At 40.9% G+C, this 15,420-nt stretch overlaps 1 protein-coding gene across 6 annotated transcripts in view; it reads left to right on the top strand.

Moving 5' to 3' along the window:
- FRMD4A (FERM domain containing 4A) overlaps positions 1-11,056 on the top strand; it is a 583,773-nt gene extending 572,717 nt beyond the window's left edge. For all 6 annotated transcript variants that reach the window (XM_077472972.1, XM_077472971.1, XM_077472970.1 and 3 more), the window contains one exon: positions 9,547-11,056. In XM_077472972.1, the coding sequence (XP_077329098.1) occupies positions 9,547-9,646 (100 nt within the window). In that variant the 3' untranslated portion in view covers positions 9,647-11,056. The remainder of the gene's footprint in view (positions 1-9,546) is intronic.
- The last annotated feature ends 4,364 nt before the right edge of the window (positions 11,057-15,420 follow it).

Raw genomic sequence — 15,420 nt, 5'->3', positions numbered from 1 at the left:
TTAATTAAATAAATAATGACACAAGACAAATTGATGGCATAAACATGGCTACAGCATTTTTTTGGGGGTTTTATTATTTAAATAAATAGCAGCATATTCAATTTATTGATTCATACATTCCTTGCATTTCATAACAAACTTCAAAAACAGTTCAGACTTAAAATAGCACCACTGAATAAACATAAATGCAAGTCCTCCGTTTAGATATAAAGGGTGACCGTACCACATAACGTGCCTTTATATAATGAGCCCCACTGTTTTGGAACCTTCCACCAGATCACATGACATTCCAGAAAATTCCCCAATGTCATATGATCGCTGTTTTCTCGCCTACTAGTCTCAATTTTAAATTTTTAAAGCGGCCTTACCCATTTTTATAAATACATTTTATTTATTTTTTAAACACAGGGGGCGAGGCGGCTGCATGCCCATGTTGTCGGGCTCAAAGTTTTGAGCTCTCCTATCTCGGGGGAATCCTACTGACTCCAATGTAGTGGTGTAGATGGCTATCCAGAGGCTGCATTTGACCTGCTTTGGTCACAGCATGTTCCATTAAAGCACAGCTAAAGTCTTACAAATACATTTCTGGACTTTGGGATTTTTGGCAGAAGACACATGCAAAGTCTGCATTATGAAAAAAAATGTCTTCTTTCCCCTAGGAATTTGTTATTTTCTGTGTACGTTGTACAACACACATGCAGTGAGGTGTGTGCTTCTGACTCATTCTGGGCATCTGTAAGATGCTGAGAATGGACAAAGTAATTCCTGTGCACATGTGCTGGAGTTACCACATCAGTGGCTACAGGGGATGCCTGAAAACCTGACATTAGCAGCAGAGGAGATAGAGACAATGAAAGCCAAAATAGCAAAACATTGGGGAAAGGCACATTTGTAAGGCATGTGTGCCAAAATGGGCAAATTTGCACATAATGGTAGCAGTTTTTTCTCCCTTTTAAGGTGCATTTAAATTGCAGACCACGGAGGTTAAACATAGCCTTTTCTTGTCTTGCTGTGTTTTTCATTTGAACTCTCACATTTGCGCAGCACTGCACTTAAATAAAAAAAAGCTTCTTTTGACAAAAACACCTGTCTATATGAACCCTAAGACTGTTGTTCATTTTGCATATGTAGCACACCCATTAAAGAGCTGCAAGTAGATTGGGGATCTCCCACCCTGCACACCCAGGCACACAAATATCCACAGGCACTCACAGTCAGCGCGCAGTCCGTGACTTCGTTTTATTAGTTTTATTGAGGGATATGAACTTGGATAGATATTGGAACATATGTGATGCCCACTTAACTTCCAACAAACTTCAGGGAGGAAAAAAGTATTTGATCGCCTGCTGATTTTGTACATTTGCCCATTGACAAAGAAATGATCGGTCTATAATTTTAATGGTAGGTTTATTTTTACAGTGAGAGACAGAATAACAAAAAATTATCCAGAAACACATTTCAAAAAAGTTATAAATTGATTTGCATTTTAATGAGTGAAATAAGTATTTGATCTATCAATCAGTGAGATTTCTGGCTCCCAGGTGTCTTCTATATAGGTAACCAGCTGAGATTAGAAGTTCTCTCTTAAAAGGAGTGCTCCTTATGTCAGCTTGTTACCTGTATAAAAGACACCTGTCCACAGAAGCAACTAATCAGATTCCAGTCTCTCCACCATGGCCAAGATCAAAGAGCTGTCCAAGGATGTCGGGGACAAGATTGTACACCTACATAAGGCTGGAATAGGCTGCAAGACCATCGACAAGCAGCTTGGTGAGGATGACAACAAATGGTGTCATTATTCGCAAATGGAAGAAACACAAAGAACTCACCTGGTGGAGTTTCAATAATCATGAGAACGGTGGGGAATCAGCCCAGAACTACACAGGAGAATCTGGTCAATGATCTCAAGGCAGCTGGAATCATAGTCACCAAGAAAACAATTGGTAACACACTATTCCTTGAAGGACTTAAATCCTGCAGTGCCTGCAAGGCCCCCTGCTCAAGAAAGCACATGTACAGGCCTGTCTGAAGTTTGCTAATTAACATCTGAATGATTCCGTTGAGAACTGGGTGAAAGTGTTGTGGTCAGATGAGACCAAAATCTAGCTCTTTGGCATCAACTCAACTTGCCATGTTTGGAGGAGGAGGATTAATGCCTATGGCCCCAAGAACACCGTCCCCACCGTCAAACATGGAGGTGAAAAAATTATGCTTTGGGGGTGTTTTTCTGCTAAAGGGACAGGACAACTTCACCGCAATCAAAGAGACGATGGACTGGGCCATGTACCATCAAATCTTAAGTGAGAACCTCCTTCCCTCAGCCAGGGCATTGAAAATGGGTCGTGAAAGGGTATTCCAGCATAACAATGACCCAAAACATATGGCCAAGGCAACAAAGGAGTGGCTCAAGAAGAAGCACATTAAGGTCCTGGAGTAGCTTAGCCAGTCTCCAGACCTTAATCCCATAGAAAATATGTGGAGGGAGCTGAAGGTTCACGAAACCTCTGACCTCTATGATTGCCACCAAGTACCAAGTCATGTTTTGTGAAGGGGTCAAATACTTATTTCACTCATTAAAATGCAAATCAATATATTACTTTTTTGAAATGTGTCTTTCTGGATGTTTTTGTTGACTATCAGTCAAAGCTCTGTAGCATTACATTGTGCTATTCAGCACAGTATTCCTCAGCTGTAGTAAAAAAGAGTGAGGTGCCATCCTAGCTGTGCTACCTAGACCACACGACTGACTAGAGTTGCAAATCCTTCCAGAGCTACCTGTTCCCATATATGTAATTTAGCTTTTCATTTGAAATTTGCCCTCACTTTTTGTACTGGGGACAATGTTTTACCAAACCGGAAGCGTATAAGGGAAAAGAACAATAAAAAGCTGTCAGCGGTTCAGACGCTTATTGCGCTTCTAAAACAAATGTTTTGGCTATAGATTCACTTTATCTGGTTGACAGCTTAGCTGTGCATATGACATCTGATAGAAGTAGGATGGTGTCTGTTATATATTTTGTTAGGTAGCCCGACTTTTCCTTGTGGCCTAGGCTCTTGGAGATGGCTCAGTGGAAGTCCTCGCCGGCGAGATAACCAATGACTCATACACAATTGTGATGCTGAAATGGTTACAATCTTTAATTCTGGTTTTGCCGTTTTTATACTATTTTTACAAGACTCTGCCCCAATTTTTGGGGACCAATCAAAATTATACACATTAGCTCACATTATTCATTAGCTCATTATTCTGTAATGTCTTGTGACCTTAACCTTAACCTCTGTATTTCAAAGCTTATCCCAGTTCAATATTTCCTTACTTTTTGTCACCGTCTGCTGATCAGCCACAACTTCCTAAAAACCAAATCTAGCCTCAGTAACAGTGTACAGAGAGGAAAACCACAAACAGATGCTTTAAGATGAAGACATTTTAACAGAAATAGATCATGAGATAATTCAGTATTAAGCAATACTATCATGAGATAACTTCTTGAATTGTATTAAGAAAAGTTTCTTTAAAATCACTTAAGCAGACAAGCATAAAAGCAATAATCAGAATCAACAATCAATAATGCAATGTATTATGGAATCTCCTTACAATCCTCCCTTTGACCATTCGATATTATCGAAATGGTCATTCTCTACCTTTCTGTTTTTAGGCCTCATGAATTCATATCCTCCGGCCTCATGTTCCTGACTCTCGTACCATACAGTGGGATCTCTGGGAATGGGAGTCAGCTTCATGGTTTCAGAACGTGCTTCGCTACCCTTCCTGCAGAGGCATTTGAGTAACATGAAGCATGCATACAAGAACAATAGGGGGTGTTCCATTCAGGAAAGGAGTGATGTTTAAGGGAATGGCCATTAATGGGATTCTGGCTGTACTAGGGTGGAGTTTGCTGCATATCCAACATTTCTTAAAACCAGACTTTTGTGCATAACTGTACTTAAACTTTAACAACAACATTCTGTCGGTGAAACCTGAAGGGGGTTCAGTGGGGTGTATACTTCTTTTATATTTTAAACTAGGTGGTGCATTGGCTGTCTGTGCTTTCCCACATATGCCTTCTAATAGCCCTGAATCTTCTGGATGGTACACACAATTTGCTATTAACCAAACAGGTATGAATACTATCAGAATCAGACATGTCCAGAGGCATAATGTTTTTCCTGACACAAAAGTGGAAATCATTTTTGTCAGGTTCTGTGTACAAAGTTCTGTTACTCGTTTCTTCCTGTAGGTGTGGGATTTGTCTCGTTCAGAGAGATTTGCTTTATGCCTTCTTGAACGTCCTTCAAATCTGGTTGTTGTTCCTGGTTGGAGGAGTCCTGGGGTGCTGGAGGCGGGTCCGGGGTCTGGGGTTGCTGTGGACACTTCTTTAGCCGGCTGGCGTGGATCCAGGTGTTTCCTAGATCGGTCAGTACAGCAGTTCTGGAAACCTTCTCTATCTTCCAAGGTCCAGAGTAGATTGGTCCGATCCTCTTTTTGTGGGCCAGTTGCTTGACTAGCACTTGATCTCCTGGGATGAAGGGGTGTGTCGGCTCTGTGGAAAGAGGAGAAAAAGTGACAGAGACATGTTCGTTCATTTCCTGTAGCATACTTACCAGATTTTTCACGTACATTTCCTGTTGGGAATAGATGTTAATGTCAGTGTTTTGATCTAAGAGGGGCAGCTCTATGTTCGCAGGAACTCCCATCAAAATCTCAAAGGGCGAGAGTTTTGTTCTGGCATGTGGTGTTGTTCTGATCTGAAATAGGACAGAAGGAAGGTAATCCAACCATCCTTTCATGGTGCCCCCCGTAGCCTTTTTTAACTTGTCTTTAATGTTCCTGTTCATTCTTTCCACTACCCCTGCACTTTGTGGGTGATAAGGGATGTGCAGTTTCCACTGTAAGCCTAGTAGCTTAGCTAAAGTCTGCGTAACAGAGGAGCTGAAGGCAGGTCCTCTGTCTGACCATATGGCCGTTGGTATTCCAAACCTACAAACCCAATGGTTCAGTATGCATTTGGCAGCAATTTTAGCAGTCTCACCTGCACACGGAATAGCTTCAACCCAGGATGACCATTTACATACGATTATGCAAAGGTATCTCAAATTGCCCCTTTGTTTGGGCATGTGTGTGAAGTCTATTTGTAAATCTGTTAGGGGACCTAGGGGTGGGGGCAGGTGGCCATGTAATCCATGATGTTTCCCTTGGACATTGTTTTGTGCACAGGTCATACAACTACTGGTGAGGAGTTTTGCCTGTTTATTTAAGTTGTTTGTACAGAAAGACTTTGTGTATATGTTCGTTAGGGCGGTGGTACCTATATGTCCTGGACCATGGAGATAGGAAAGTATGAGAACACTGCTTGCTTCTGGTATGCCCAATATCTTCCCCTCTTTTGACCAAAGACCTTCTTGGTCCTTGGTCAAACCATTCTTGACCCAAAAAGAAACATCCTCCTCTGTAGCTAGTCCCTGTATCTGTGCCACAATGGTTTTAAAGTTGGGTGATGTAAAATGTTCTTTGAAGAACATTGTTGTGGGGGCTGGCTGACCAATGTATTGGGCAGCGGCCTTTTTTGCTTCCCTGTCTGCCAGCGCGTTTCCTTTGGAAATTCTGCTGTTATTTGATGAATGTGCCTTTACCTTGATGACCGCTATCCGCTTTGGGAGAAGAATCGCCTGCAAGAGTGCTTTAATTTGCGTAGAGTTAGCAATTGGCTTGTTGTCAGCAGTTTTAAATCCTCTATTTGCCCATATTACGCCATAGTCATGCGTGACCCCAAAAGCGTACCTACTATCTGTGTAGATGTTTACCTCCTGATCTGAGAAAAGTATGCAAGCTCTTGTGAGCGCCTCCAATTCTGCTACCTGTGCCGAGGAGGGTGGTAAAGCTTTTGCTTCCAACACCACATCAGGGAGTTGGACAATGGCGTACCCTGTCAGGAATGTTGCATCAGAGGGGCGGGAGCAGCTGCCATCTATGAAAACGTCCTGTACTCCTGGTAGGGGAATGTCAGTGAGATCTGGGCGAGGGCTGGTTATTGCTGCAACTTGTTCAACACAATTGTGCTTTTGATCAGGGTCTCGTGGCAGCCTGAGCAAAGAATGCAAAAGGCGGACAGTGGGATTACTTGGTGGTGCGTGTTTGAGAGTGAGGTTATCAGTATTCAGAAGTGTGATCTCATACCCACTAAGCCTTTGTGTTGTCATATGCTGCGTGTTCATGTTTTGCAGGAGGTGAGTCACTGAATGAGTAGTGTAGAGAGTCAGCTCATGGCCTAATACTGATTTGTTAGCTTCTTGAACTGCCATTGCACAAGCAGCAAGGTTTTGTAAACAAGATGGCATCCCTTGTACTTGGGTAGGCAACTTTTTTGAGAGATAGGAGACTGGTCGGTACCCGGTTCCATGTTGCTGTGTTAAAACTGCAGCAAAGGAATTTCCCGATACCACACAGTATAATTGAAAAGGTTTGCCATATTCTACCAATCCCAGGGCGGGGGCCTGAGTCAGACTTTTTAACAAAGCCTGAAAAGCATGGAGCCTTTCTGTTGTCCAGTCTATTGTCTTTGGGGCGGTGGACAAGGTAGCCTCCCTCAGAATGCCATCATAATATGAACAATCTGGGATCCATTGGCGGCAATATACGATTGCGCCCAAGAATGACAGCAAGGTTGCTTTGTCTCTCGGAGGACTGAGAGCCTGCAGGGCTGCGGCACGTTTGGGGGATACTAGCCTGGTTCCCTCCTTCAAAATGCATCCCAGGTATTCTACCTGACTTTGACACCATTGTATCTTCTTCCGCGATGCTAGGTGGCCAGACCTGGCCAGGTGATGTAACAGAGATGTGGAATCGACCGCACAATCTTCAGCAGATCGACTGCACAGGAGCAAGTCGTCCACATACTGTATTAGTACCGACCCGCGCTCAGCAGTCCATGACTTAACTGTCTCATTAAGGACTGCCGGACTGTCCACATACCCCTGAGGTAATCTTGACCAGGTCAACTGCTGAGCCTTTTTTCCCCATTGCCATGAGAACGAGAACATGGGCAATACCCCTTCATCGATCGGGATGCTAAAAAATGCATTTGCCAGATCCACTACTGTGTAGCAAAGGGAATCAGCAGGTATTTTCAAAAAAATAAAAGAAATATCTGCCACCAACGGTGGCAGAGGTATAACCTGCTTGTTGACGGCCCTTAGGTCCTGTACAAGCCTCCACTCCCCATTTGCCTTTTTCACAGGGTAGATTGGTGTATTCCAGGGGCTTATAATGTGTTTCAGAATCCCTTTTGCTATGTAATCATCGATTAATGGTGTGATGCCTTCAATTTTTTCGAGTGGCAGGGGGTATTGCTTGTGATATTGTACTTTGGCGTCTGGACGCATTTGTGGTGTGTAAGGTGTACAGTTAATAAAACCCACACTCCCTTTGTTTTCTGCCCATATGGCATGTGTTTCTAGAGTGGGTGGTAATGATGCAAAGAGTCCCCTGTAAGTGTGTCTCTTTGGAGCATGTAAATCGCAAAATGGTGAGCTGGCAGTGAGGGAGCCCCCTCTGTCAAATTTAATGGTGATATTCAGTTTTGAGAGTAGGTCCCTCCCCATTAAAGATACTGGACAATCCACAAGGACAGCAAAACTCTGGGTACATAGTTCCTGCCCTTCTGGAGTAGCCACGGGCAATGGTGGAGTGATATATAGACATATCAGGTGTTTGTCTACCCGCAATAGTACCTGCGGAAGACTTTTCCACGATGGATTATAACACACAAGGCTGAGGGACGGGACATTCTCTTGGCATCCCTATTGTGGGGTCCGCCGAGCGGATGGCCACTGCATCGGGATGCGTGGGGGTGGTCTATGAGGCTGAGGCTGGTATTGGGGTTGTGGTGGGTGAGGATACCTGATATCCTGAAGGCGATGTGGGGTGGTGTTTAGATTCCTACCTCTTCCTCTCTGAGCGTTTGTTCTAATTCTGTAGGGACATTGGGACTTCCAGTGTCCCAGTTCCCCACAGTTAAAGCATCCCTTGTCTGGTGGGTAAGCCTGATCTGGGGGATAAGATTGCATTGGTGGATAAGGTTGCATTGTCATTATGTGGGTGGGCGGAGTCTGGGTTGGTGTCAGGGAGGGAAAAATGCCACCCTTCTGCTCAAATACCCCTGATGTTTCTCGTGATCTAGTATCCTTTCGTATGCCTCTAAATCTTCCCTTTTCCTCTGTATCCTTTCTTCCTCTACCTGCTGTCTCTTATTAAATTCTTCCTGTTTCTCCTCCCATTCCTTTTCCCTGGGGCTCAACTTCCCGACTCCTTCCTCTTCCCCCTCTTTCAGGGTCTTTCCATCCCTTTCTTCCTTAGTTATCGCAGAATATTCTCTCATCTCACCTTCCCTCTTATCCAGCTCTCTTTTATACTCTTCCAGCTCTTTCTCCCTCCTAGACATTTTCTGCTCTATTTCCTCCTTTCTTTCTCTAAGCTCTTTTAACTTCTCTTCTAATTCCCTTTCCATTTTTCTAATCCTCTCTTCTTCCCTACTTTCTATACCTTCTGCCCGGACTTCCTCTTTCCTGCTTCTACTTTCGTTTTCCCATCGTGTAACTTGTGCCTGGTCAGCTGCCCCATACACTATGGTGGCCAACACTGCTGAGTCTAAGGATGGATACAGCTGAAGACATGGACCCAATGTTCCATCTTCCTGTTTAACCATCACATAAGGGGGGGGTGGTGGTGCCTCAGGTTGCTGAGATAGGGCGGGTGAGTTTACAGGCTTTACTGTGGGGACTTTAGTTACATACTTTGTTTTATACTTGGCTAAGCATTTATTCCATGTTTTGTAACAATCTTTCATGTACTGGGTGTCTTCCCATTTCCCAGGTGGATAAGAGTGCTTGTGCACCTGACACACCTTGCTCACCTCTTTCCATTCATCCTCTGAACAGGGACCTAGTGGTCCTGGGTCATGTATTCCCAGCTGTTGGCACCGTTCTCTGACCTGTGTCCAAAAAGGTTCTACCTGTGGTCCCGGTAGTGTGTTTTTAACATACTCATAGGGGGATGGGTTGGCCGTGGTCTGGGTTGCTGCAGAATTCCCCATCCAATAACCTTGGTAGGGTGTGTCTAGTACAGGGACAGAGATGAAAGCAACCTGTTTGTGCTATAATCTGTTCCCTGACTTGTGAATATGTCCCCTCGTCTGTTATTGCTGTGGGGCTGATATAGCTATGAAGGTTAACCCTCAGTACTCGGTATAGGAAACCCCTCCTCGTGGTAGGATATACTCCCCTTGCACCAAGTCGGTATGAGAACCCAGTTGGTCTAGTAGTTAGCAGGATCCAGATCATGAGATAATTCAGTATTAAGCAATACTATCATGAGATAACTTCTTGAATTGTATTAAGAAAAGTTTCTTTAAAATCACTTAAGCAGACAAGCATAAAAGCAATAATCAGAATCAACAATCAATAATGCAATGTATTATGGAATCTCCTTACATATTTGTTTGTACACTTGTCTATGAACACTATAATCACAGCAGTTTGTATTTCTTCCAGGACCTACGATAGTTACTACCTAGATTCTGCTCTGTATTCTGAATTACCTGATGTCCAGTGGTACGGACAAGAAAAAGCCAAGCCTGGGACTTTAGTGTGACCCCCTTTACCACAGCGCCATTCGGAGATCACCTCACTGCCTCTCATTTGCCTTACCCAGATGCACTATCATCCCACACCAGCTTCAGCTACAAGCACTTTTCATTTTGAAACCTGCGAGCGAGGAAACCAGTTCAAGCCCCATCTCTAAACGTACGGCTGTTCCCGGAGAACCACGTTGCTACTACTGACTATCACGTGCCTCCTGCTTTATGTATATTGAGAAACTGTGAAAGACTCTTTCATACTCCACCGAAATCCTTTTCTATTACTTGGTAATAAAATCATCACTGTTTAATCACAAATATTATCTTTGTAAGGAAGTGAAACTAAATAACAATATCAAAGATTTGATGTTTAGGCCGACAGAGCACTAGTAAAAACTAGCTTTTTTTTTTTTTTAGTCGTTTGTCTTATTTTTAGGGGAATCTGCTATTCTATATTTCCTAATTCACTTCTTATTTTTTTAGGTATTAAAACTGGCTAATTGTCTGTGAATTGTGGTCAGTTCAGTTCTAACCAAAGATAAATCAGGAAGGTTGCAAATTGCTTACAATCTTGATGTGACTCTTTAGAACCTGACATATAAAGTGAAATAATGGCTGTGTAAACCCTATGGATGAAGAATTCGTGGTGTCTCTAGACAGGCCAATTGCTGTATTCTTTCAGAAAGTCTGGGGTAACTGACGTTGCTAACAGAGCTGCCTTTAGCAGTGCACAAGGGATTGTAGATCATCTTAAACCACTCATTTGCTGCTATTGATAACATGGTAAATCTCTGTAGGTGTAAATCTGGTCTTGCGAGTTCCCTTACATTCTGATGTTCAAACCCACAATTTAAATTTGAAAAAACATCCACCATATAACAAGAATGGTGATAACAAATTTTAAGAACTGATGCATAGCACTTGTTCATTGGCAATCTTACCTTATTCAGGGTGTTGCCGATGTGCATTCTTCCAAAATGATTCGCATTTACAAAGCTCTTTCAACTAAAATCTAAAACACAAACTATATAAAATGTCCTGAGAGATTCTATTTTTTCTTTAATTTCAAGACTGTGGTCTAGCAATCAATACAAAAGTGAAGACTAATGTAAACACATCAACTTCTGGTCCAATTTCATCCACTACATAAGTCAGGCTTGTGCCATCCGGAGCAATTCAGATCCAAAAGGAGCAATTCAAAAGGAATCCAGGATCAATCGGGACAATCTTTACTCATGCTCGCTCTGCAGAAAATTGCTGTAGAGTTGCCTAAGGTTTAACCTGTGTTGTAATGATGATTACACTTGCAAACCCACTATATTCCAACTACTCTTACCCGGATATACTGAATCTAATTATAAGAACGGCATGCCTGAAATGTGCTTCTGCTGCCAAATTAATTAATAAATTAAAAAAACTTGTAAGACTTGACTCTTTTTCATAGCAGTTTGGTTTGCACAAGCACTGTGGATTAACAAAGAACAATATGCAGAATAACCTGCAATTACCCTAAAAAAATAAAAATAAAACTTTTTGTAAACCTACAGAATGTATTAGAATACTAGGCAACCATAATTCCTCTGGAGGTCAATTCCATCAGTCTCATAGATCGTTTGGGAATATTGTCAATGATTAATTAAAATGACCAGAGCACTTATTATAAATAAGAGCATTAAAAATACTGCTCTTGTTTTTAGCTAGATGTGTGGACCATCAAAATATTCTACAGCCAATAAATTATTAGTCACTGAAATTTAAAAAAAGCTAAAAGTTGAATATACTACTAGAGTATAATGAACATTCACAATGTATTGCACAGAAGTGTTTCATTGATCTGAGCTTTTATACTCCAATACATATAGGTGCTGCCTTGTTTATGCAAACATCATATTTTCACAGCGCTATCTACAGCTTTGCACAGTATTTTATTAGAAGCAAGGCATCAGAACTTTTGTTTACACAGCTAATTTTTTGGTGGAGATGATGCCTTAGTTGGAAGGAATTTAAATAAGAACTGATAGGGTACTGTTTACTCATCAACAAACCTTGCTATAACAGGAGTTTACTATCCATTTCAAATAAGAAAACTTTGAAAAGATCAAAACTGGAGCAACCAGAATATGAAGCAGCTGTGCATGGCAACCAATCAGCTTATATCTTTCATTTTTAAAGCTTAACTGAACAAGCTAAAGATAGAAGCTGTTGGTTGCCATGCACAGCTGCTCCAGTTGTGATAAATTCCTCCCATTAACTTGTGGTCCAAATTAATAAAGCAAGAAATAATATATTTGTACCTTTAACCATTTCCTGAAATACCTTAAATAGTGTACATTTGTTGTACATTTTAGTTTGATTTTAGACAAGGTCCACAAATAAGTGTACATTTTTAAAGCACTGCTAGCAATTGCTGCACAAAGAAAACAATATGAACTTTAATATGTAACTTAAAGCGTAAAATGGACATTTTAAATGTGGGTTACTATCTGTCAAGTTAAATCATTCAGGAGAGGTTGTAAAAACGTCCCATGTACATTAAGCCTAAGTTCACCTTTACAGAAAAATCTGTAAAGGTTAACTTACACAGGATGCCCTCCTCACCTCCCCCCCTCTCCCAGTCCTGCTGACCTGGAGCACAACGATCACCCACACTGACGCATCGGGTCACCACCTCACCAGTCCTGGGCTTAGAAATCCCCCACAGCTTAATCTCCAAAATGTAACTCGTCAGGAGGTATGTTTAGACGCATTATAATTGGTCGGCACCGTCATATGGGTGGCGCCCACCAATCAGAACTCGCGTCCTGTCACCGCAGGCAAAGAGGAGAGAAAGCCATAGAACGGTACAGTGGGGATACGAGCTGTCAGTGCGGAGGATCGCTGGACTCCCGTACAGATTTTCTGTAAAGGTGAACTTGCACGTAGTAAAGTAAAAACCTTTTTCTTAGTTTTGTATAGAGTGGAGACGATTTTTATTGCTGCCTGTATCCCTGTTAGGGAGATTCACCCTCTCTATTTGTCCTGTTTACCATTATCATCGAAAGTAAAAGAAAATCTCAAATTTGGGTTGTCCCCAGAAAAGTGAGATAATCTACCAATGAGGACACTAGTCTGGTGACCTGGGGGGACCCAAGGGTTTCTCCTAATTTGCAAAGATTTCCTCTCACTTCTAGTTTTGGCTATGGGACAGGAAGCGAATGTAAATATCCCCAATGGGACACAAATGGCAAAAAAAAATCTGACAGGAGTTATTACCCTTCCTTACTCTATCCAAAAATGGAAAAAAAGTTTTACCTTTTTAGTTCTTCTTTAATCACACAGAGGTCAAAAATACACAGGTGTCTTCAGCAGGCCAAAGACTTATAAAAGGACATTGTATTGTCTTTGGCCAGTTTTAGGGCCTCTGTCAAAGAGCTTTTGGTTGCAGGCTGAAGGAGGACAAATGCACCTGTCAGTGAATTCTGAGTGATCTGATTGGAGAAAGCCCAAAGCCAACTGACACAAGTCCCTACCTGAATGCAGTTATATATGTTGTGATGTCAGTAATCCATTTGCGCTTACCTTAAATTGCCTTGTGTACAAGAGCAGTCACTGAGACCTATCACACAAAACCGAACATTATCATTAAAAGTAAAATTCTGCTTGTCCTTCTGCATAGTTTTTATACTACACTGCATGTGACCATTTGGACACAGGAATGTGTGGTGCACTTCAGGTACCTCTGCAGCTCCAAAATCTTTTTTTAAGCAAACTATCTTTGCCGGTAAAGATTTTCAAATTTATGGAATACACGTGAACTTGTATATCTACATAGACAATGGCATCACCACACATATATAAGAATAGATAAATATATTTAAAAAAATACCATGTGGCTCTGAGAACACCTTATATACTGTGTCTATACAGGTATAGCTTTATTGTGCTAATTTTGCCGCTAAAAGGTCTACTTTAATTTAAGTAATGCTGAATAACTGCCAATCAGCCTCTGTAATTACACATCTGGGAAAATGTGGCCATACAACACAAAACTTGAGACATCTGAAATTATGCACATTTATGAAGTACTGTAAAACAGGTACCGTATCTCTATATTCAATGAATTTACCTTATAATTTCCTGCACTGGAAGCGGTTTCTTAGATGAACAAAATGAATTTACTTGAAAATCGCCTTTAGATAATATGGATAGAAAAATTCAGATATAAGTCATACAAAAATATCTGGATATTTCAGATATGTGTTAATTAGGTTAATGACTCTTAGGGAAAACATTTCACCCTTATAGTGACCACTAATGGACTTAGATCAGGGGTCATAGTAGATGGACAAGGAACAATTGCTATACTTGGGGCTCATAAAATCTCATGGCAATAACTTGTCTTTATATCTAAATCTTAGGATAGATCTTGTTCATAATTTAAGTAGTTTTTTCAACACATGATAACAAGCACTTAAATGATATATAATTGCATAGAACTACTAGTGTTTCATAACAGTGCCCAAAACATCATGCAGGCCTGAAGTCTGATTAGTGATCGGGTCTGATTGTATTGTACAAGTAACTGCAGGATGGACATTGTCTTACTAAGCAAGTCCTCATGTCCACATAAATTAGGTCAGCCATCAAACATTATATTTCCAGGTTACCATGTTATAGTTTCCAATAAGAATTGACAAATCCCAAATTAACAAACAAAATTTGCAACTAGCAATTATGCATTCCTCTTGCTGTTCCTATAACACTTTAACATACTACTGGTTTATTCGATTGGGACGCTTTTGTTTTTATATAGCCAGACTATCTGGTGTACAAAATACTGTAAGGCAAGTTATTTTCTTACAAGCAGTTGAGAGAAACTGGGAAGTCAAATATGGTTTTACTTCACCCAGTATTAGTTTTAGTTGGGGAAATAGCAAACCTCTTTTTTCAGGTGCTACCAAGATGACCAGTTACTGCTTAGATAACTAGGTGTAAAGTTTTAAATATATTAATGTTGATAGTTTTAATACAAGTTGTGAAAAAAGGCAAAAAAAATAAATAAATAAAAATAAAAAAAAACAAAAAAAGGATTTTAGCTTCACCCATTAGGAGACATTTGGGCCAGCAGTACAGCTCGCTTCTACGTCTGCTAAAGGGTTAAATAATTTAGGTTGCGCCTAAACAAGACTATAGAGCATGTAAAGTTACTTTTTTTTATTCTGTTCATCTGTAATCAATGAAAAATATGTATGTTGTAGAAAAGTAGCAGAATTTTTCAAAAGAATTCTGCCATTAATTTATTCTTTTTGTATTAAGAATTTGTATAGTACCTTTACATTTTGCAAAACAGTGTTGTTGACACTTCCTTATTAAAGCATTTTTAAAATCAAAGCCTGGTGTTTTCTTTATTGAATTATTTTATAAAGCATAATACAAGGTACGCTCAAGAGTGGTTAACTAACTACAGAAAGAAATGCAGATAAAATACTAACATGCAGAATAGGAGAATAAAAAATACTTTATATCAGAAATACAGCCAGTGGGGGGAGGGCCTACTGACCCTTTTAGTAAATGAGCCTCTTTTACTACATGAGCCTACAGGCCATGCGCTTCCATTGCTCTCTTTGCTAGCCAGTGTGATATAAGCCTGCATTAATATACTTGGCCAGTTACACTAGCCTATAGCCCCACCTTGAGTGGATCTTTGCATACAAGTATAGTCACCTACAAGAGAAGACCTTAGATTTTTTCCACCAAGTTCTCCTCACTTACTCCAGATGATTCTCAGACTTCACCTGTAAAAAAAATA

The sequence above is a fragment of the Lithobates pipiens genome, unplaced genomic scaffold, assembly GCF_037356315.1.
Source record: "Lithobates pipiens isolate NorthernLeopardFrog02 unplaced genomic scaffold, aLitPip1_a1.2 Scaffold_8, whole genome shotgun sequence".
Lineage (NCBI taxonomy): Eukaryota > Metazoa > Chordata > Amphibia > Anura > Ranidae > Lithobates > Lithobates pipiens.
Note: the sequence above shows the minus strand (reverse complement) of the source record. Positions and strands in the feature narration are given on the sequence as shown.